This window comes from Rattus norvegicus, chromosome 12 (assembly GCF_036323735.1).
Source record: "Rattus norvegicus strain BN/NHsdMcwi chromosome 12, GRCr8, whole genome shotgun sequence".
NCBI lineage: Eukaryota > Metazoa > Chordata > Mammalia > Rodentia > Muridae > Rattus > Rattus norvegicus.
The window spans coordinates 49,116,076-49,132,832 of record NC_086030.1 but is presented as its reverse complement, the minus strand read 5'-3'; the positions used below and the strand labels follow the sequence as shown (position 1 = coordinate 49,132,832).

The following is a 16,757-nucleotide window of genomic DNA, read 5'->3' as shown; positions in this document are numbered from 1 at the left end:
CTGCAGACTTCAGGATAAAAGTAAGCAGGGCATGTGGCACAAACCTCTACTGTTTGGGAGGCTGAGGCAGGGGGATACCTGAGAGTTCCAGGCCAACCTGGGCTACAGAATGAAACTTTCTTAAAAACAAACGAACAAAAAGTGAGAAACACAGGAGCCGACGGGCAGTCCTCTCTCCTTGGGTTCAATGGAGCTTTCCAAGTGCACTGTGTCTAGTCTACAGCTTACATTTGTAATAAAAAATAAGAATAAATCAATAAATAACTGGAAAGTGTTTCCCAGTGATCCGAGGGCATCAGGGACTGTAAAACTCCCATTGTCCAGCCATTACCTGAGGGCTTTGGTGGGCAATGCTAAAAGAGACCAAGGAGGACAATTTTCCTAAAGGTACATTTTAGCTCAGGAAATTCTGTGTGGCAAGCATCTGAAGTATCTACAAATATTCAGAAGTGAAAAAAATAACATTTTCCAAACTTTCCTTTCTGGGCATTCAGTAGCCAAAGTTCTAGAAACCTAAACACTGTGGCGACCCCCTGGTAATCTCTTCTATCCTAGAGCCCTGGAAAGTGTCACATAAGCCACTGTTGCTGGGTCCCCTTAGTCCTACCAGGGAGGAAGGAGTGAGTTAGAGAGAAGGCATGCCCAGGACACACAGATCTGTCTCAGTCAAAAGGAGGTTTGAAAGCACTCGGTGCCCACAGAGCCTTCCAGGCAGGCACCACAACTGGGGTTCCCAGGGCGTTCTGGGGTGGGGGATTCCTTCCTCCGCTGGATACCACGTGAGAGTGCGGGGAGTAGGGAGGGTGGAGGGTGGGTCCCAGGTTCACTTTTGCCAAGTTTGGTGGGGAAGGAACACATAGCTATCAAAACTAGCAGGAAGGAGCCCGGGAGACCCAGAAAGCAGGCTCTCCAAAGGCAACGGGAACCCACAGTGCTGGCTACAGTCCTAGCTCAGTAGGTCTGCAGGCTGTCCCTCCTAGCCTGCGCTCCCACCCAAGCTGCCCACCTCCCTCCTCCATCAATCGCACAAGCTGCAGACCCTGTGGCCGGTCACACTCACCCACAGGTACCGAAGCAGTTTCAGCAGGCTGGGGCAGTAGTAATAGTCCATGTCGGAGCAGGCTGTGGGGCCGCCTTCCCTGCTCGTGTGTGTGCCTGCGCTTCTACTTTGTCCCTGGAGGGGTGGCTCCTCCCTCCCCACAACTCTCACCGCCCCCAGAGTCAAGTTCAGGGTGGCATCAATCTTTCAGAAGCCAGGGCTCACAGCCAGGCGGCCTGATGGACCTGTGAGCGGCCACGGCCACCTCTGGGGTGAAACTGCAGCCCAGTCCCCCTGGCTGGTGCCAGCATCCTGGGGGGCGGGGCAGGAGGGTGGAACCAGGAGGGTGGGGCGGAGCCAGGGCAGGGCGGAGTCAGGGCGGGGGGCAGGCTGCTTCTCCCCCCACAGCGCCCATGTGGTCCAGAAAGACTTGTGAGCAGGGTTGGGGATATGCGGGGGGGGGGGGGGATGTGCAGGGGAAGTGTGTGTGCAGGGGGGCGGGGTTGGGGTGCGCAGGGGTAGGGGTGGGGCACACAGAGGGCCGGGGTAGGGCGTACAGGGGGCGCGGTTGGGGTGCACGGGGGGGGGGTGGGGGGGAGGGTTGGGGTGTGTGCAGAGGGTGGGGGTTGGGGTATGTGCAGGGGGCGGGTTTGGGGTGTGCAGGGGACTGTGTGGGGTTGTAGTTTAAAGAGCAAGGATTCTGTGTGAGTGTGGGTGGGCACAGGGATGTGTGTATCGGGATATGAACACAAGACACTGATGAGTGGGGTGTGTGTGTGTGTGTGTGTGTGTGTGTGTGTGTGTGTAAGAATTTGCCCGTACCTACAAATGTGTGTATTATCCGGGAGAGGGATAAGGACATGTGCACCAGCAAGGCTCCTCCCCAAGACCTCACAGGGAGGGAAGGAAAGGCACAGGCTCACAGGGCCAGCCTCAGGCCTGTGTGTTCCTCCCACAAGCAGCCTTGGCTCAGTTACCCCCATTTTACAGAAAGGGAAGCCAAGGCTCAGAGTGAGTGTGGTTCAAAGTTAACACCTGTTCAGTGGGACAGGATTCAACCAAGGATGCCTAACTCAAGGCCACCTTCCAGAGACTGGGCCCCGGCAGGAGCACAAACAAGGACGGCCCAGCTTTCAGGCAGGCCCAGGTCCTTCTGGTTCTGAAAGAGGAAAGTGATATAAGGAGATGCATTCAGGACGGAGCAGAAGCAGAGGCTGGGTCCAGCCAGCAAGGACACACTGGCTCCTTGGTGATGCATGCTTTAACCACCCGCCCAGCCCAGAGAAGCACAGCAGCTAAGGGGAAACCTCTTGAACATGGCGGCTGGGTTTAACTGCTAGGGACACTGCAGGGCAACAATCTTCAAAGTCCCTCAGAGGCAGGACAGAGGTTCATGAGTTCTCGGAACCCCTCACCCAGCAGGCCTGGGTCTTAGTTACTCAGCACTTGGCCTGTGGTTAGTCCAGTGCTGGACTGGGCAGGGCCACCTCAGGAACAGGCATTATAGCTCCACCAGGCCCCGCCCCCCAAATGACTGACAGAACAGTGGAGGTCAGACCCTGCCCCCTGAATAACAGAAAAGTGGAGGTCAGGCCCTGCCCCCTGAATAACAGAAAAGTGGAGGTCAGGCCCCACCCTCTGAATAACAGAACAGTGAAGGCCGGGCCCCCATCTCTAAGGTTGGGCCCACCCCCTAACTGACTGACAGAACAGTGGAGGCCGGACCCCAACCCCTGACTGACAGGACAATGGCTGGGCCTGGGGCTCACTGGTTGATTAACACTGTGGAAGTGGCACCCCTGTTCATTCACTGAGCTGGACTGACAACAGTTGGAAGGCTGGTCCTGCTCACAAACTGACCAACCGGAAGTTGGAGCTCATGCCCTCTCTGACTGACAGCTGTCTGACAGATCAGAGGAAGGCGGGGCCATACTCAGTTACTGACAGGAGTCCAAGGCCGAGCCCTGCCAACCGACTGAGCAGGTGAAGGCCGTGCCCTGCTCTCAGACAAACTGACTGACTGACAGAAGACTAGGCACACTACTCTGCTAACAGGGTGAAAAGGACCAGGGTCTCATGGCTGACTGAAGGATTGACTGCCCAGAGGCCGTGTGGACAGACAGATCCTGCTGCTATAGGCTACTCTAAGCTGCCAGGCAGAGCGGGCTGCAGGGAGAAAGGGAGAGAGATGGGAGGTGAGGCCACTGGTGAGCAGGAGCAAGGGGAACAGACACAGAGACACGGGATATGGATGAGAGAAGGCATGTGGACAGGAAAGCGATGAACCCCAAAGCCACACAAGACAGATGGCCCAGCAGGGAGCCAGGAACACTGTGAACAGGACCCAGCTGGGGAGCTCAGCTCACAGGACAGCAGGTGGCATGGGGGTGGAGCCTCGGTGTGGGGGGTGGAGCCTCGGTGACAGTGAAGGGCACCATGGGGATGAGGGTGGAGACAAGATAAAAATCTTCCAAACTCAGACCTGGCAAGCCCACACGGTGCAGACAGAACCCACGAAGACGGCAGATGCGCCAGGGTCCCAGGATAGAGTTCTCAGAAAATGACCCCTGCATCATCCCACCACCCTGGCCAGCCGGGACTCTGCTCAGAGACCTGGGGGCACCTCCACCAGCATAGTGGGCTAGACCACCCACGCATGCACCTCACACACGCTCAGTGGTTTCCTATCTTCCTGGGAGGAATCTCGTGTGAACACCCCACCCCAGGGCCCTATCCCCCAAAACTATGCTCCCGCCTACAATCTGAAACTGACAGATGAAGCCAGTCCGTGCAGACGGCATGGGGAACCTGACATGGGATTGTCCTGGATCAGGGGGCCAGCCTCGCAGTGGAACTTACCCCTGATGGCACCCTTGAAAGGTCAAGCCACGAGGGACCTGATTCTCAGGCTATGGAAGGGCTGAAGCGAGAGTCCGACCTTGTGCTTTTTGCCACCAGAAATAAATATCAATCCCTTCTCCTCTAATGCCTTGCTGTGATGGCCCAAGCCCCAGGGAGGCTGTACATTCATGGGCAAGCCAGGCAGACCTGACTATAAGCCAAGAAAAGCCAGTACCCTCGAGGGGCTGGCGGGTGACAGAGTGGACTCTCCCAAGCACTGTTTGGAGGAAGGTCATGATGTTGACACCGAGACTTCTGGCTCTGGCCTCCAGGAGACCTGTGTTATTTGAGCCACATGTGTGTGGTGACCCTCGGGGGCCTGGCTAACCTCCTCCCCTTCACCTGGTGCTTCCCACCTGGCTGGCTCTACTCATGCCTGAGGTCCAGCCAGGGCCTAGCCACCTTGTCCTGCAGTCCAGACTCCGGGCAGACCCAGTCTCATGAAGCAATAGGGCATCCCTCTTGTAGGCTGACTCGCTCTGGCCTCTGTATGACCTCCCCTCTTCCTGGCCATGGTAGGCCCTGAAGCTGTGCTCAGACATGACCCCTCCCTCTAAAGCAAACTGGATGCCTCTAAGGGTCCTCGAATGTCAGCACGGGTTACCTCTGTGCCTTTTTCTCGGTGACCCTGCATGTCACTGACTTCCTGTCCTGGCTGGGCCTGGCTTCCTGCTAGCTCCCGATATACAAAGCTAGATTCAGGAGCCCCACGGTAGTCAGGGTGTCCCAATGGTCTAACACCTTGTGTTCAAAATCTCTGGTGAGCCACAGTGAGCTAGATGTGTCTGCAGGGGGTAGGTTGGACGGACGGAAGGGTTGGACTCTCCTGTGCTGTCTTAGGTCGGTCAAAGGCTTGCATCTGTGACCTACATTTCAGCTTCGGCAGACATGCAAACCATGTGGCCACCCTGACCCACGAACCACATTCCTGTGCAGGACAGGGAACGGGTGCTGCCTGGGGGCTGAGTCATCTTCACGCCTCCCATTCCCTGCAGTCCAGGCATTTGCATGTGAACCCACTCACCACTTCCCCTGCAGTCCTACTGGATGCTGTCCCCTACTGTGTGCAGGGACCTGTACTGGGGGGTAGGGGGCGGCTAAGATGTCAGACACTTCAAGTCAAAGGTGTGCTATCTTCAAAATGTGTCGAGTCAGCCGTAGTGTTCCCAAACCAAGGAGGCTCTCACTGGGCTGGCCAGAGCCCCCTTCTCACCCAGCACACACTCCTTTCAGAAATAAAAACAAGACTTCTTCCCCTTTCCCGTAGAGAGGCAACGTTGTGAACATAAATGTGGCCAGCATGTGGTGCAAATGGTCATACAGCAGGGTCTTGACCCACTGCGGCCCCGACGCTGGGTGCAAACAGCAGAAACCATCCCAGGGTCAAGGGGGATCACGGCAGGGATGGCATGTGTGCCACAGTTAGTGAGCTCCATGGACAGAGAGTTGACAGGGTGGTGAAAAAGGCTGGTCTCAGAGGCCAAAGTAGGTGGGGGCTTTAGAAACCTTTGGGCCTGAGAGATGGTTCAGTGGGTAAAGACACTTGGATGCAAAGCTTGGTGGGGGGCAGGGGAGACCCACATGGAAAAAAGAACTGACATCTTAGCGCACTCACCGCGCGCGCGCGCTCAAAAATCTACTGCATTGGTGCTAGAGCACCTCTACCCTGCCCTCTAGTGGTCATTTCTGGTTAAGGTTCATCTCATAAGAAGGCTGGGGGTAGAGGAAAGAAAACTCAGTCAGAAAGCACCCCACCCTCCCGAGACACGATCCTGCAGGGTACAGAGCCCTTCCAATGGCTCTGAGCCCCAGCTAAAGTGCGTACATGCCCCCAGTCTCCGCGTTGTCCAAATCACCTCACTTCCCCATGCCTCCGTTTCCCCAAGCCTCAGTGCGCCTAGACCCTGGTGAGGTCTTAGCACCATGGCATGAAGGCATCAAGCCCCCTAACCCTGCGTGGCACTGAATTCCTTCCCTGGCTGGGCTTGTTCCCCCAACCCCCGACCCCTGGCAGCTTTTGACACACAGTCCAGAGGGATGGGGGGGATTGGGGAGTTTGCAAAGCTAGATTAGGGAACCCCAAGGTAATGAAGACATCTCAAGGAAGGCCTAGCATTAGGAATCCCAGCTGAGCATCAGTGATCTAACCCCACCCACCACATCCAACATCCCCACACACCTAGGGGCTCCGTGTAGGGATCTATGACGGCTCAGTCTCCTGAGCCCAGTCAGTCGACCTTCCTCCACAGCCCCCACCCTCGCTGGTCCCTTCATCTTGCCTGTCACGAGCCATCAGCTCCCCAACTGCCAAGTCACAGAAGTCACCAAGGGCAGCCCGCGTGCTTGGGAGCGGCCTGTGTGTGTCTCCCCCTGATCCAGGTCCCCTCATGTGTAGGGAGATTAAAACCATGAACCTTCGTTTGCTTTGAAAAATGTCTCCCAGGTGACTGTGAGTTTGAATACTTGGACCCCTGATGGTGACACTGCTCTACAAGGCTGTGGGACCTTTGGTCCCACCTCTACCTCCAATATAGTTCCTATTTCCTGTCTGAGGCTGTGAGGTAAAGAGCCCAGGCCAGCGGCCCTCACTGCCATGAATGGAGTCACTCTCACCACCAAGCCTTTCCTCTCAGAAGGCATGAGAAATAAATCTACAGTTGTCGCTGCCGGGTATTTTGCTCACGGCAACAAAAAAGTCATTATTAATACAAACGGGCTGATTAAAATGGTGGAGACGCTGACGAGAACAGTGACATGGAAACCACCATCGGTCTACAAATGCGTGAACAAGTGGGACTGTTTGTATAACAGAATATTACTCAGCGGTGAAAAGGGAACATGGTACTTGTTCATGATATTTGTATGCATGAAATCTGAAGCATTTTAAGTGGGGAAGAGACAGATCCGAAAGTCTCTGTGAGGCAACTACATCTCTGTGGGCTCTGGGATGAAGGTGGGTGTGCCCAGAGAGCAGACCTGTGGGAGGAAGGGGTGAGGGCATGGCAGCTGGTGGATGTGGGTTTCTAAACTGCATTGTAGTAATGTTTTACAGCTCTGAGCATTCAAACTTTAGTCTGGACCACCACCCAGCTTGAACCCCAGCTGGAGGCAGGCAGATCTCTGTGAGTTCAAGGCCAACCAGGGCTACACAGAGAAACCCTGTCTTAAAAAGAAAAAAAAACCCAAAAAGCAGTTGAAGTTTATAGAAACGAACTATACAGTTATTTTTAAAAGTCCTAGCCGGGTATGGTGACTCAGGCCTGTCATCTCAGCTACTCAAGAGATTGAGGCAGGAGGATGGACAGTTACCAAGTGAGTGCAAGATCATCTCCTGGGATGTAAGGCCTTGTCTCAAACTGAAAAGCCAGGGCTAGATGCTCAGTGGGTAGAGTTTGCTGTGTAGGTGTGAGGATCCCTGTGTGGGTCCCCAGCAGCCTGTGAGAACCATCCTGCTACACACTTAGTGATGTCCCATCTGGGACAGGACGCAGGCATTAGGAGGTGGGATAGTTCCTAAGACCCTGATGGACTGACTGCAAGGCTCAGGTACCCCTGTGTTGGAGGAGAGCCCGGACCCACAAGGGAGGGAGACAAAACAGGCAGAAATGTGAAGGACGAAAGACCATAAAACATAAAACCCAGGCAAGGACTCGTGAAATATTTCCGAGATTTGGAGAACCGTTAAGCAAAGTTCTCCAAGTTCTTTTGGGGGCATGTGTGTTCATATGTGCATTGAACGTGTGTGTGTGTGTGTGTGTGTATGTGTGTGTGTGTGTGTGTGTGTATGTGTGTGCATGTGTGTGTGTGTCTCATAAAACATGCTCCTGGACCAGGGGTAGTAAACTCAACATTCAGTTCTCTGCCTTCCAGACCTATGCAGACATCACTAATAGATTATAGCACCATCTCCCATAGCCCAGTATATATTAATACAAAGTCCTTAGTCCCAGGAGTTGGGAATGGAATCTTCCAGAACATTTCCAAGTATTCCACTTGAGCTCATCACAAAACACTGTCAAACTGTACTTGGAGGTGTTTGGACATTAAGAGAGGCCTGAGAGTCAACCGCACCCACCAAAGTCCTAATCCTGCCAGATACTGTCAAAGGGTGGGGAATACCCAAACACTGCAGGGAGGAGGAGGGCTCCCAGACACAGCCACTGTAGTCACACCCTGCACACATACATCTCTAATTCCCAGCAATGCTACAGCTCAGGGGTACAACAACCACCGCCCACCAAGAGGCAGGGAGTGGAATGCGTCAAAATCAGAACTGCCCTGAACTAAAACAGCCCCAAACGCACGTTACCAGCAGAGCAGAACACACAACAGACGGCCGGGGACAAACCCTCCTGTAGCCACCGCAGCATGCATGCACACCTCACAGACATGGCGCTACCCTTGGGGTATCATGGAGATGGGGTTCACTCCTGGAAACGCTCCAGAGACTTGTTAGCAATGAGTGGGCTCACAGCTGCCCGGCACACCTGCGGGGCAGCCAGGCCGGGACTGGGTGCCTTAAGCAGTCGTTTGCCAGGGGGAAGACAGTGAGTCAGCTCCAGGTTGGACGTGCGGAGCTAAACCCTAATCAGTGAGGGATCCTGGGCCTCGGCGCATGCGTCAGTGCCTGAAGAGGCCAGCAGAGGGCGCCAAAGCTTCTTGAACTCGAGTTGCGTGCAGTTGTGAGCCACCTGACTTGGGTGCTGAGACCCAAACTCTAATTCTTTGCAAGAGCAATAAGCACCGCTAACCGCTGTCCTATCTGGTGCTTCAGCACTCTCCCGACACCTCTCACCTGTAAATCTAGTGGAAGCTCCTAGTGAGGCAGCAATCGGTGACCATCTTCTCCACAATCCCTCCCTCCCTCACACTCCCGTCAGCTCGATGCGTTCTGATTTGGCAAACAGCCCACGACGGGTCATGTGACATCACCTGTTAAAGGCGCCCACAAGCCTGGACCTCCTCCCAGGAGAGGTCGTCGTGCCCATAACCCTGCCCCTGTCCATCAGGGTGGTGCACCAGAGTGTTCAAGGCCTCAGCAGGGCAGCTTGCCAAGCAGAGCAGGTGTGCCTGGACTCCTGAGGGCAGGTGATAGCGGCTGGACTCAGTCCCTGGGTCCCTTCAGGGCTCACCCCGGCTGCATTGCTGTGCAGTGTGTGTCCTCCTGCCGGCCACCTCCCTTCTCTGAACCTCAGGTTCAGAATCTCTAAGCTGAGATCTAATCTCCTGGCACCTTAGGATAAAGAAAATTCCTTAGAAAAGGGCCAGGGCACAGCTTGAGCAAGTATCACCAGCAACACTCAAGGCTGACATCTGACTCTCCCATGTGTGTGCTCAGGAGTCTGTGCATGCACACAAACACACACACACACACACACACACACACACACACACCCATACCAAGACCGTCATGAAGGCTAGTCTTGGTTGCCAACTTGAGAACATATGGAATTAGCTAAAACCCAAGTGACTAGAAACAAAAGAAGACCCACTTTTTTCCCCTTTGATTTTCTGAGACAGGGTTTCTCTATGTAGCTCTGGCCATCCTGAAACTCACTCTGTAGACCAGGCTGACCTCGGAGACCAGCTGCAACATCTAGCCTCGTGGACTGAACAGCTACTAGATCCCTGGACTTCCCAAGTGGTGGACAGCCATTGTTGGCAAGCTGAACTGTAGCTTGCAAGCCATTCTAATAAATCCCATATATGGGATCTCATATACATATAGGCGAGACTCATTTAATAAGTTCTGTAGAAAACCCTGATCTGACCTGCACTGGCTGGTTTTGTGTGTCAACTTGACACAAGCAGGAGTTATCACAGAGAAAGGAGTCTCCCTTGAGGAAATGCCTCCATGAGACCCAGCTGTAAGGCATTTTCTGAACTAGTGATCAAGGGTGGGGCCAGTCCATGTGGGTGGGGCCATCCCTGGGATGGTGGTCCTCGGTTCTATAAGAAAGCAGGCTGGGCAAGCCATGGGGAGCAAGCCAGTAAGCAGCACCCCTCCATGGCCTCTGCTTCAGCTCCTGCCCCCAGGTTCCTGCCCTGTGTGAGTTCCTGTTCTGACTCCCTTTGGTGACGGACAGTGATATGGAAGTGTGAGCTGAATAAACCCTTTCCTCCCCAACTTGCTTCTTGATCATGGTGTTTTTATGCAGGAATAGAAACCCTGACTAAGGGGCTGGGGATTTAGCTCAGTGGTAGAGCGCTTACCTAGGAAGTGCAAGGCCCTGGGTTCGGTCCCCAGCTCCGAAAAAAAGAACCAAAAAAAAAAAAAAAAAAAGAAACCCTGACTAAGACACAACCCTCATCCTCCTAACTCGAGAATCTCCCTCTCCACTTCAGCTCCAATAAGAACTCACTCAAAACTGTCATCACCACCATCAAAATCAAACCAAGACCTTTGCCCCTGACACCCTCTCCTGATTCTTCTACATGCTCCACCCTGAGTCACTTCCTCAAAGAAGCCCTTGCTGACCTAACAAGAAACAGGCCCCCACATCCCTCTCCTTACATCCCCTTCCCACATCCCTCTCCCCACCCTCCCAAGTCCCTCTCCCTGCCCTCCCACCCCTTTCCAGAAGTCCATGGCACTGTGGGGAACCCCAGAACGGCTGCCTTGTGACTTTACTGTTATAGGAGGGGCTGCTGGGTAAACCATGCCCAAGGTCAGGGTCCACACTGAGTCATCCTTCTCTATAACCCCTTGGAAATCATAAACCCTGAGCAGAAGGGTGGCCACCCCTGAGGGTGGATACACGTCAGGACCATGAAAGGTCATTCCCCATCCTCCCAGGCCTCAGCTAAACTCTTGAGACTGCAGCTGTCTTCCTTTCCCTCAGGGGAGCTCATAGTGCATCTGGGAGCCAGTGGCACCCACAGTGTGGGCAGAGCCTGTGGTGGGCCTCCCTCTGCCCTACAGGGCAGCTGGTGAGCACTCCCATGACTAGCAGCAATGGGTAGGGCCTGCAGATGTACTAATCTATCAGCCCTGTGGGTCCCAGGCTGGCTTAGAGTGACACAGAACAGCCAAGGCCAACCCTAGCTAAGCCCCAGTGGAGTCCCAGGACTCAGGTGTCTCCTGTCCTGAAGGGGCTGCACACAGACAGATGGTCGGATGGATGGATGGATAGATGGATGGACGGACGGACAGACAAAAACACACAGCCCCCCCAGCACATTCCTGGGAAGGGCCCAAGTCCCAGACCACACATGCAGGCTCATGTTCTAGCTAGCCTTAATGCTGTGTGTCCTAAGGCAGGTGGCCGAGCCCCTCTGAACCTTAATTTTCTCTTTAGCAGGATGGGATGTGTTTGTTTGAATGGTGGGTGGCATTCAAGTTAGGGTGGATAAATACAGAGCCAGGTTCGAAACAGAAACTGGAGGCCAGAATGTAGTTCAGCAGTCAGAGTTCTGGTCTGGCCCTAGGACCCAAAAACGGGGCATGGTGACCCTCGGAGGCAGACAGGAGAAATAGTGTGCAAGGTCATCCTTGCATATCCAGAGTGCTTCAGGCCGGCCTGGGCGATGTGAAATAAAAATAAAATCCCGGGCTGGAGAGATGGCTCAGTGGTTAAGAGCACCTGACTACTCTTCCAGAGTTCCTGAGTTCAATTCCCAGCAACCACATGGTGGCTCACAAACATCTGTAAAGAGATCCGATGCACTCTTCTGGTGTATCTGAAGACAGCTACAGTGTACTTATATATAATAAATGAATAAATCTTTAAAAAAAAAGTTAAAAAAAATAAAATAAAATCCCAAAAGATCGGAGATAAGTGAACCCAGGCGAGCGAACGACAGCATGAGGCTAAGGACAGACAAACAGCTGACACTCATCAGACAAACAGCCGACATTCACCAGACAGACCAACAGCCAACATTCACCAAACAGACAACACTCACCAGACAGACAACATTCACAAGATAGAATAATGGGCGACGTTCACCAGACTTCTCTGCCTCAGTTGAGCACACAGTCATGCCCAAAGGCTACCCTAACCAAGTTGAAGCCTCTCTGTGGGCCTCAGTTTCCCCATTTATACTCTCAGTGTCCATCACAGGCTGTGGGAGGAGCCAGGCAAGGGCTGGGCACCGCTGCCTCCTTGTGGCTGCTTCCTAACACTGCATGAGACTGAAGAAAGCCCATGTCCTGAAGGGCTGAGTTGTCTCCCAGAGGAGGACACAGACCTCAGGCAAGGCTGGGGGTACTCGGAGTCAGACAGAGAAGCCAAGGCAAGCCAGAGCTCCTGGGACAAAGGGTCCTCAAAGGCACAGAGAAGAGAGGGAGCCTCAGCCAGAGAAACCTCCAGCAACCGGGAGCTGTAAACCGCTTTCAAACCTTTTCCCTCCACAACCTTTGCCTTCACAGCGCACACACAAGTCCACACCGATCTCCTGCCCAGCTATTGGCTGTTGGCATCTTTATTCACCAATCAGAAATAACTCAGGGGGTGGGTCCCAGGGGCTGCGTGCAGACTCTAGGTCTTGGGGGCCCGCACTTGACATTACACCAGACCATAAAAGACAAAACCTCGACACCCCCAGACCCTGTCCCTACAGTAAGAGCAAACGTCCCTATTTTACAGATGAGAAAAATCAAGACTCAGAGAAGTGAACTCTCTTTCCCCAGACCGCAGACACCGAATGGCACATGAGTCAGAGCTCCCACCACCCTGGTCAGCAGCCACCACCTGGGCCTTGCCCGCAAGGGACCTCCCAGCAGGAGAGAACCCAGCCTGTTCACAGACAGAACAGAAGTCAACAAAATCCCACAGGAACTTGGGCCCGGTCTCTTGTGGACACAGGCTTCCCAAGAAACACGGTGTCCTGTGGGTCCCCCAAGGGGGGAGCTGGCTTTCGATAGCCTAGTGTCCCCCAACGGGAGCATTTTCTCTTGGTTGTCTCCCATCCCTCTAACCAGCGCTAAGGACACGAGAGTCACTGCCTGGCTTTTCCGCTGTGAAAATCGAAGGACGCAGACATAAACTCTGAAAAATCACTAGGCTGCAGAAAAGACAAACTGGTGTGAGCCCCCCAAGGCGCCATCAGACCCCATCAGCCAGCTGCTGAGGTTACCTACCTAGTGCCAGAAACTCAACAGCAGAGATTACCCAGCACAGCACGCACAGTACAGCGAGCGGTCTGGAACCCAATCCCCAGCGGGCCACTTAAGACTGCCTGTCCCACTCCAGGAGCCCATCAGCCTGAACCCTCCCCACGTAACCATAGAATCACCCTATGCAGACGACGCCAGCAGGAGTCACTCACCACGAGGAGACTATTCCTCTTGTCCTTGCAAAAGCTGTGGCTTCGCCGGGGGACGGAGGCAACGGGGGACACCTGCCCAAGAGGCTGCTGGCCATCCTGACGGCCATCCCTCCGCTCCAGATTCTGCAGAGGCAGCTGGGATAGAGAACACAGAGGAGAGTTTCAGTGGGAGCCTCTCGTCTGCTGGTTCCCCACTACCATGCATAGGTGACATGTGACCCAGCTCCACAGCTGGGTGGCCTCAAGAAGATCCTTTGTTCCACCTGGGGAAGGAACAATTTTAACAAGGCCTTGCTCAGAGCCTGTGTGACATGGTCCAGCCACTAGGGGGCAGGTGTGCCTGGCTGATCGTCTGGCTCCCAGGGCCTCCAGTTGGCCAGTCCCATTCTTGCCCAGGATGGTCCTATTGGCCCTCGTTTGAACATCTTTCCTTTTAAAAAAAAATTATTCATTCTTATTTATATGAGTACACAGTCATTGTCTTCAGATACACCATTAAGGGCATCAGATCCCATTATAGATGGTTGCGAGACACCATGTGGTTGCTGGGAATTGAACTCAGGACCTCTGGAAGAGCAGTCAGTGCTCTTAACCACTGATCCATCTCTCCTGCTCCCCAAACATTTTTCCTCGAATCCAAACGCACACTCTGAGAAACAGCAGGGAGAGGGAAAAGCCATAAGGCTCATGTGTTAGTCTGAAGTCTGCATTTTACCCCCTTCTTACCTTAACTGGAGAACAAATATCACAGTCAACCCTGGAGTCCTGGACATGGTTTATGTGCCACACACTTACTTTATTTTATTTTATTTTATTTGCCAGGAGGGCCAGAGAGGGCAGGTGCCTGGGGAATAGCACACAGCATCTCGGAGGGCAAGGATGATTCCTAGACCCCTTCCCTCCCTCCCTCCCTGTGCTTAATTCCTTGGTCCGCCCTCCTGCTCCGTCTCTACCTGGCTCACAAACATCCTAGGTCGCACTGAGACTTTTCTTTTCCATGCCCCGCCTCTGGGGCACATTTTCGTACCCCAGTGGCGTTAAATAAATTCCACCCACACTTTCACTACCCCTGCTGGCATTGGGGCCCGGTCTCACAGACCCTCCCTGTCTGTCCTACACACAACCACGATACCCTCGGATACACAGCCCAAGCCCTAGAGTCGGCCCCTTTCCCCACCCACAGCACAGCCTGCTTAACACAAATCCAGGACTTGGGTGTTTGGAGTGTAGAATGGACAGCTGGACAGACAGACAGGCAGGGCCTACTGCCAGGAGCTCACGAGCTCTACCCCCAATTTGCTCAGCCTGGTAGGATAAATTTTACTGGAATGAACACGCACAAGAGTTTAGTCTCCTGGGTATGGTGTGTCAGCACTCAGGCACCCTAAGGCAGGAGGATTTCTGGAGCCAAAGGCCAATCCTGAAGTCAAAGGGTCCCTATGTTTCTAAAAATACACATGGAAAACACAAGTAACAAAAAAGAAGACTGTCAAAACTGGAAAACACATGTGCGTAAAGGGCACCAAGAAGAGGGTGAAAAACCGACCAGCAGAAACCATCAGTCTCGTAGTCACAATGCGTAAAGAGCAACAGCAACTCAACAAGAGTATCCACGACATGTAAAGAGCAACGGCTACTCAACAACAAAGAAGCAAGTCAATGGGAAATGGAGCAGGATCCAAACAGTAATTACTCCAAAGAATCATGCCAACAGCCAAGTGAACAACAGAAGAACAATTAGCCCTTAAACCACAAGATAGGACTATAATACATGCAACCAGCCTGGGCCACACGAAATCCTGTCTCCAAACAAAGACAACGAAAACAATGGAGGAAAAGTTGTGGCAAGTTACATGGTAGGTGTGATCCCTGAGAACCCCAGGCTAAGGAGAGGGCAGGAGCAGAGAGCCCCTCAGGACAGGAGGGCGAGGATGCTTTATGAGGATTTCCTGAGGGTGACACAGGTGGCCCCCGACATGTCTGAAAGTGCTGTATCCTCACGGCAGAGAGAATGCAGATGGGGCACACCTTCCACCAAGGCCGGCCTGAGTCCCCAGGACAAGCCCACCAGTGCTGGGGCCATCGCTCTGACATCCTCCCGGGGTCCTAGCTGTCCTATGTCTGTCCTGTCACTCAGATGGCTCCTTTCTGGTCTGTTCCCCGACTTCCTGGCACCCTCAGGCTCTTGGTGACCCCACCCACTCGCTGGCTTCAGGTTGCTTGTACCTAGGCATCCACCACAAAGCTCTATGGGGTCGATCCAGTCACGCAAGCTTGAGTGTGGCCGGGGCAACAGAGAAATTAGATTGAATCTAATTTAAACTAAATAACACACCACCAGCAGGTGCCAGGCCACCTGGGTTCTCCTCATCCTCCTGCCTTAGCGACCACAACGCTCACCATACCTGGCTAAAACATTCTTTTTATATAACCTAATAATATTCCACTTCGGGGCTATACCATGTTTTATTTTCCCAGGGATCCTTCCGGAGACGGGGCATCACACAGCCCAAGCTGGAACTCTGGAAGATGACCTGGAAACCCCTGATCTAGGCCGGGGCCACCAGCCTGGCCAGCACATGCATCAAACGTGTTCCGTGAACAGAGAGCAGGATGTGAACACAAGGCAGAAGAAGCCCGGATCCTAAAAAGCATTGTGTGATTTAAATGTGTATTTCTTCTTACTGCTTGTGCGTGCGTGTGTGTGTGTGTGTGTGTGTGTGTGTGTGTGTGTGTAGTGGGGAGATGTGTGCGCACTCGGGGGGGGTGTATATCTGTATGATGTGGGGGGTTTGCCATGGGCCATCTTACCTTCTTTTACAAGGTGGCAAGACTCTAAACCTGAGCCACCAGGCTTGTGAGGAAGCAAATTTACCCACCGAGGAGGGAGAGCTTCGAGCCACAGCATACGTATCTACTGAAGTCACTCGTGTGGGCTGAATCGGACCAGAAAAATGAACGAGACTGGCCCCCATGTGAGCCCTGTGTGCTGCAGGTTAGTAACCCCAGCCCCTGGAGGGAACTAGAGGGCCCTGAGGCAGTAGCACTGAAAAACAAAACACCTCACAGCAAATGAATGAGTTCAAGGCCAGTCTAAGGAACTGAATCACAGGTCCTGCGCCAAAATGATAAACTAAGGACAGGGGATACAATTTACTGGTAGAGTACTCATCCTGTACATACATGAGGTCGCCCGGGTCAATCCACAGTACCACCAGGGAGAGGGAGGGAGAGAAGGAGAGAGGGAGACAGAAGGGGAGAGAGATGGGAAGAGGGACGGGGAGAGAGGGAGAGAAGGGGAGAGGGAAAGGGGGAAGGGAGGGGGAAGAAGGGAAGAGGGAGAGAAAGGGAAAGGGAAGAGGGGGAAGAGGGAGGGAAGGGGAGGGGTGAGGGTCAGGGGGGATGAGGGAGGGGGAGGCCCACTGTCCTAACAACTTCCTCCTAAGTAGCTAACAGTCTGCAGATGGGCTGCACAAGAAGACCCTCCCACAGTGAGGGCAGATACCACACTGACTGTGGTCTGGCATCTAACAGCAGCTCAGAGTGG

General features: G+C 53.6%; 1 protein-coding gene across 5 annotated transcripts in view; it reads right to left on the bottom strand.

Annotated features, from left to right (window-relative positions):
* Positions 1-16,757, bottom strand: part of Kiaa1671 (KIAA1671 homolog) — a 142,676-nt gene that overhangs the window by 79,772 nt on the left and 46,147 nt on the right. For 4 of the 5 annotated variants that reach the window (XM_017598547.3, NM_001402472.1, XM_039090200.2 and 1 more), the window contains exon 6: positions 13,211-13,345. In XM_017598547.3, the coding sequence (XP_017454036.1) occupies positions 13,211-13,345 (135 nt within the window). Of the gene's footprint in view, positions 1-1,060; positions 1,433-13,210; positions 13,346-16,757 lie in introns of those variants that run through there. The other variant, XM_006249576.4, reaches the window with a different exon arrangement.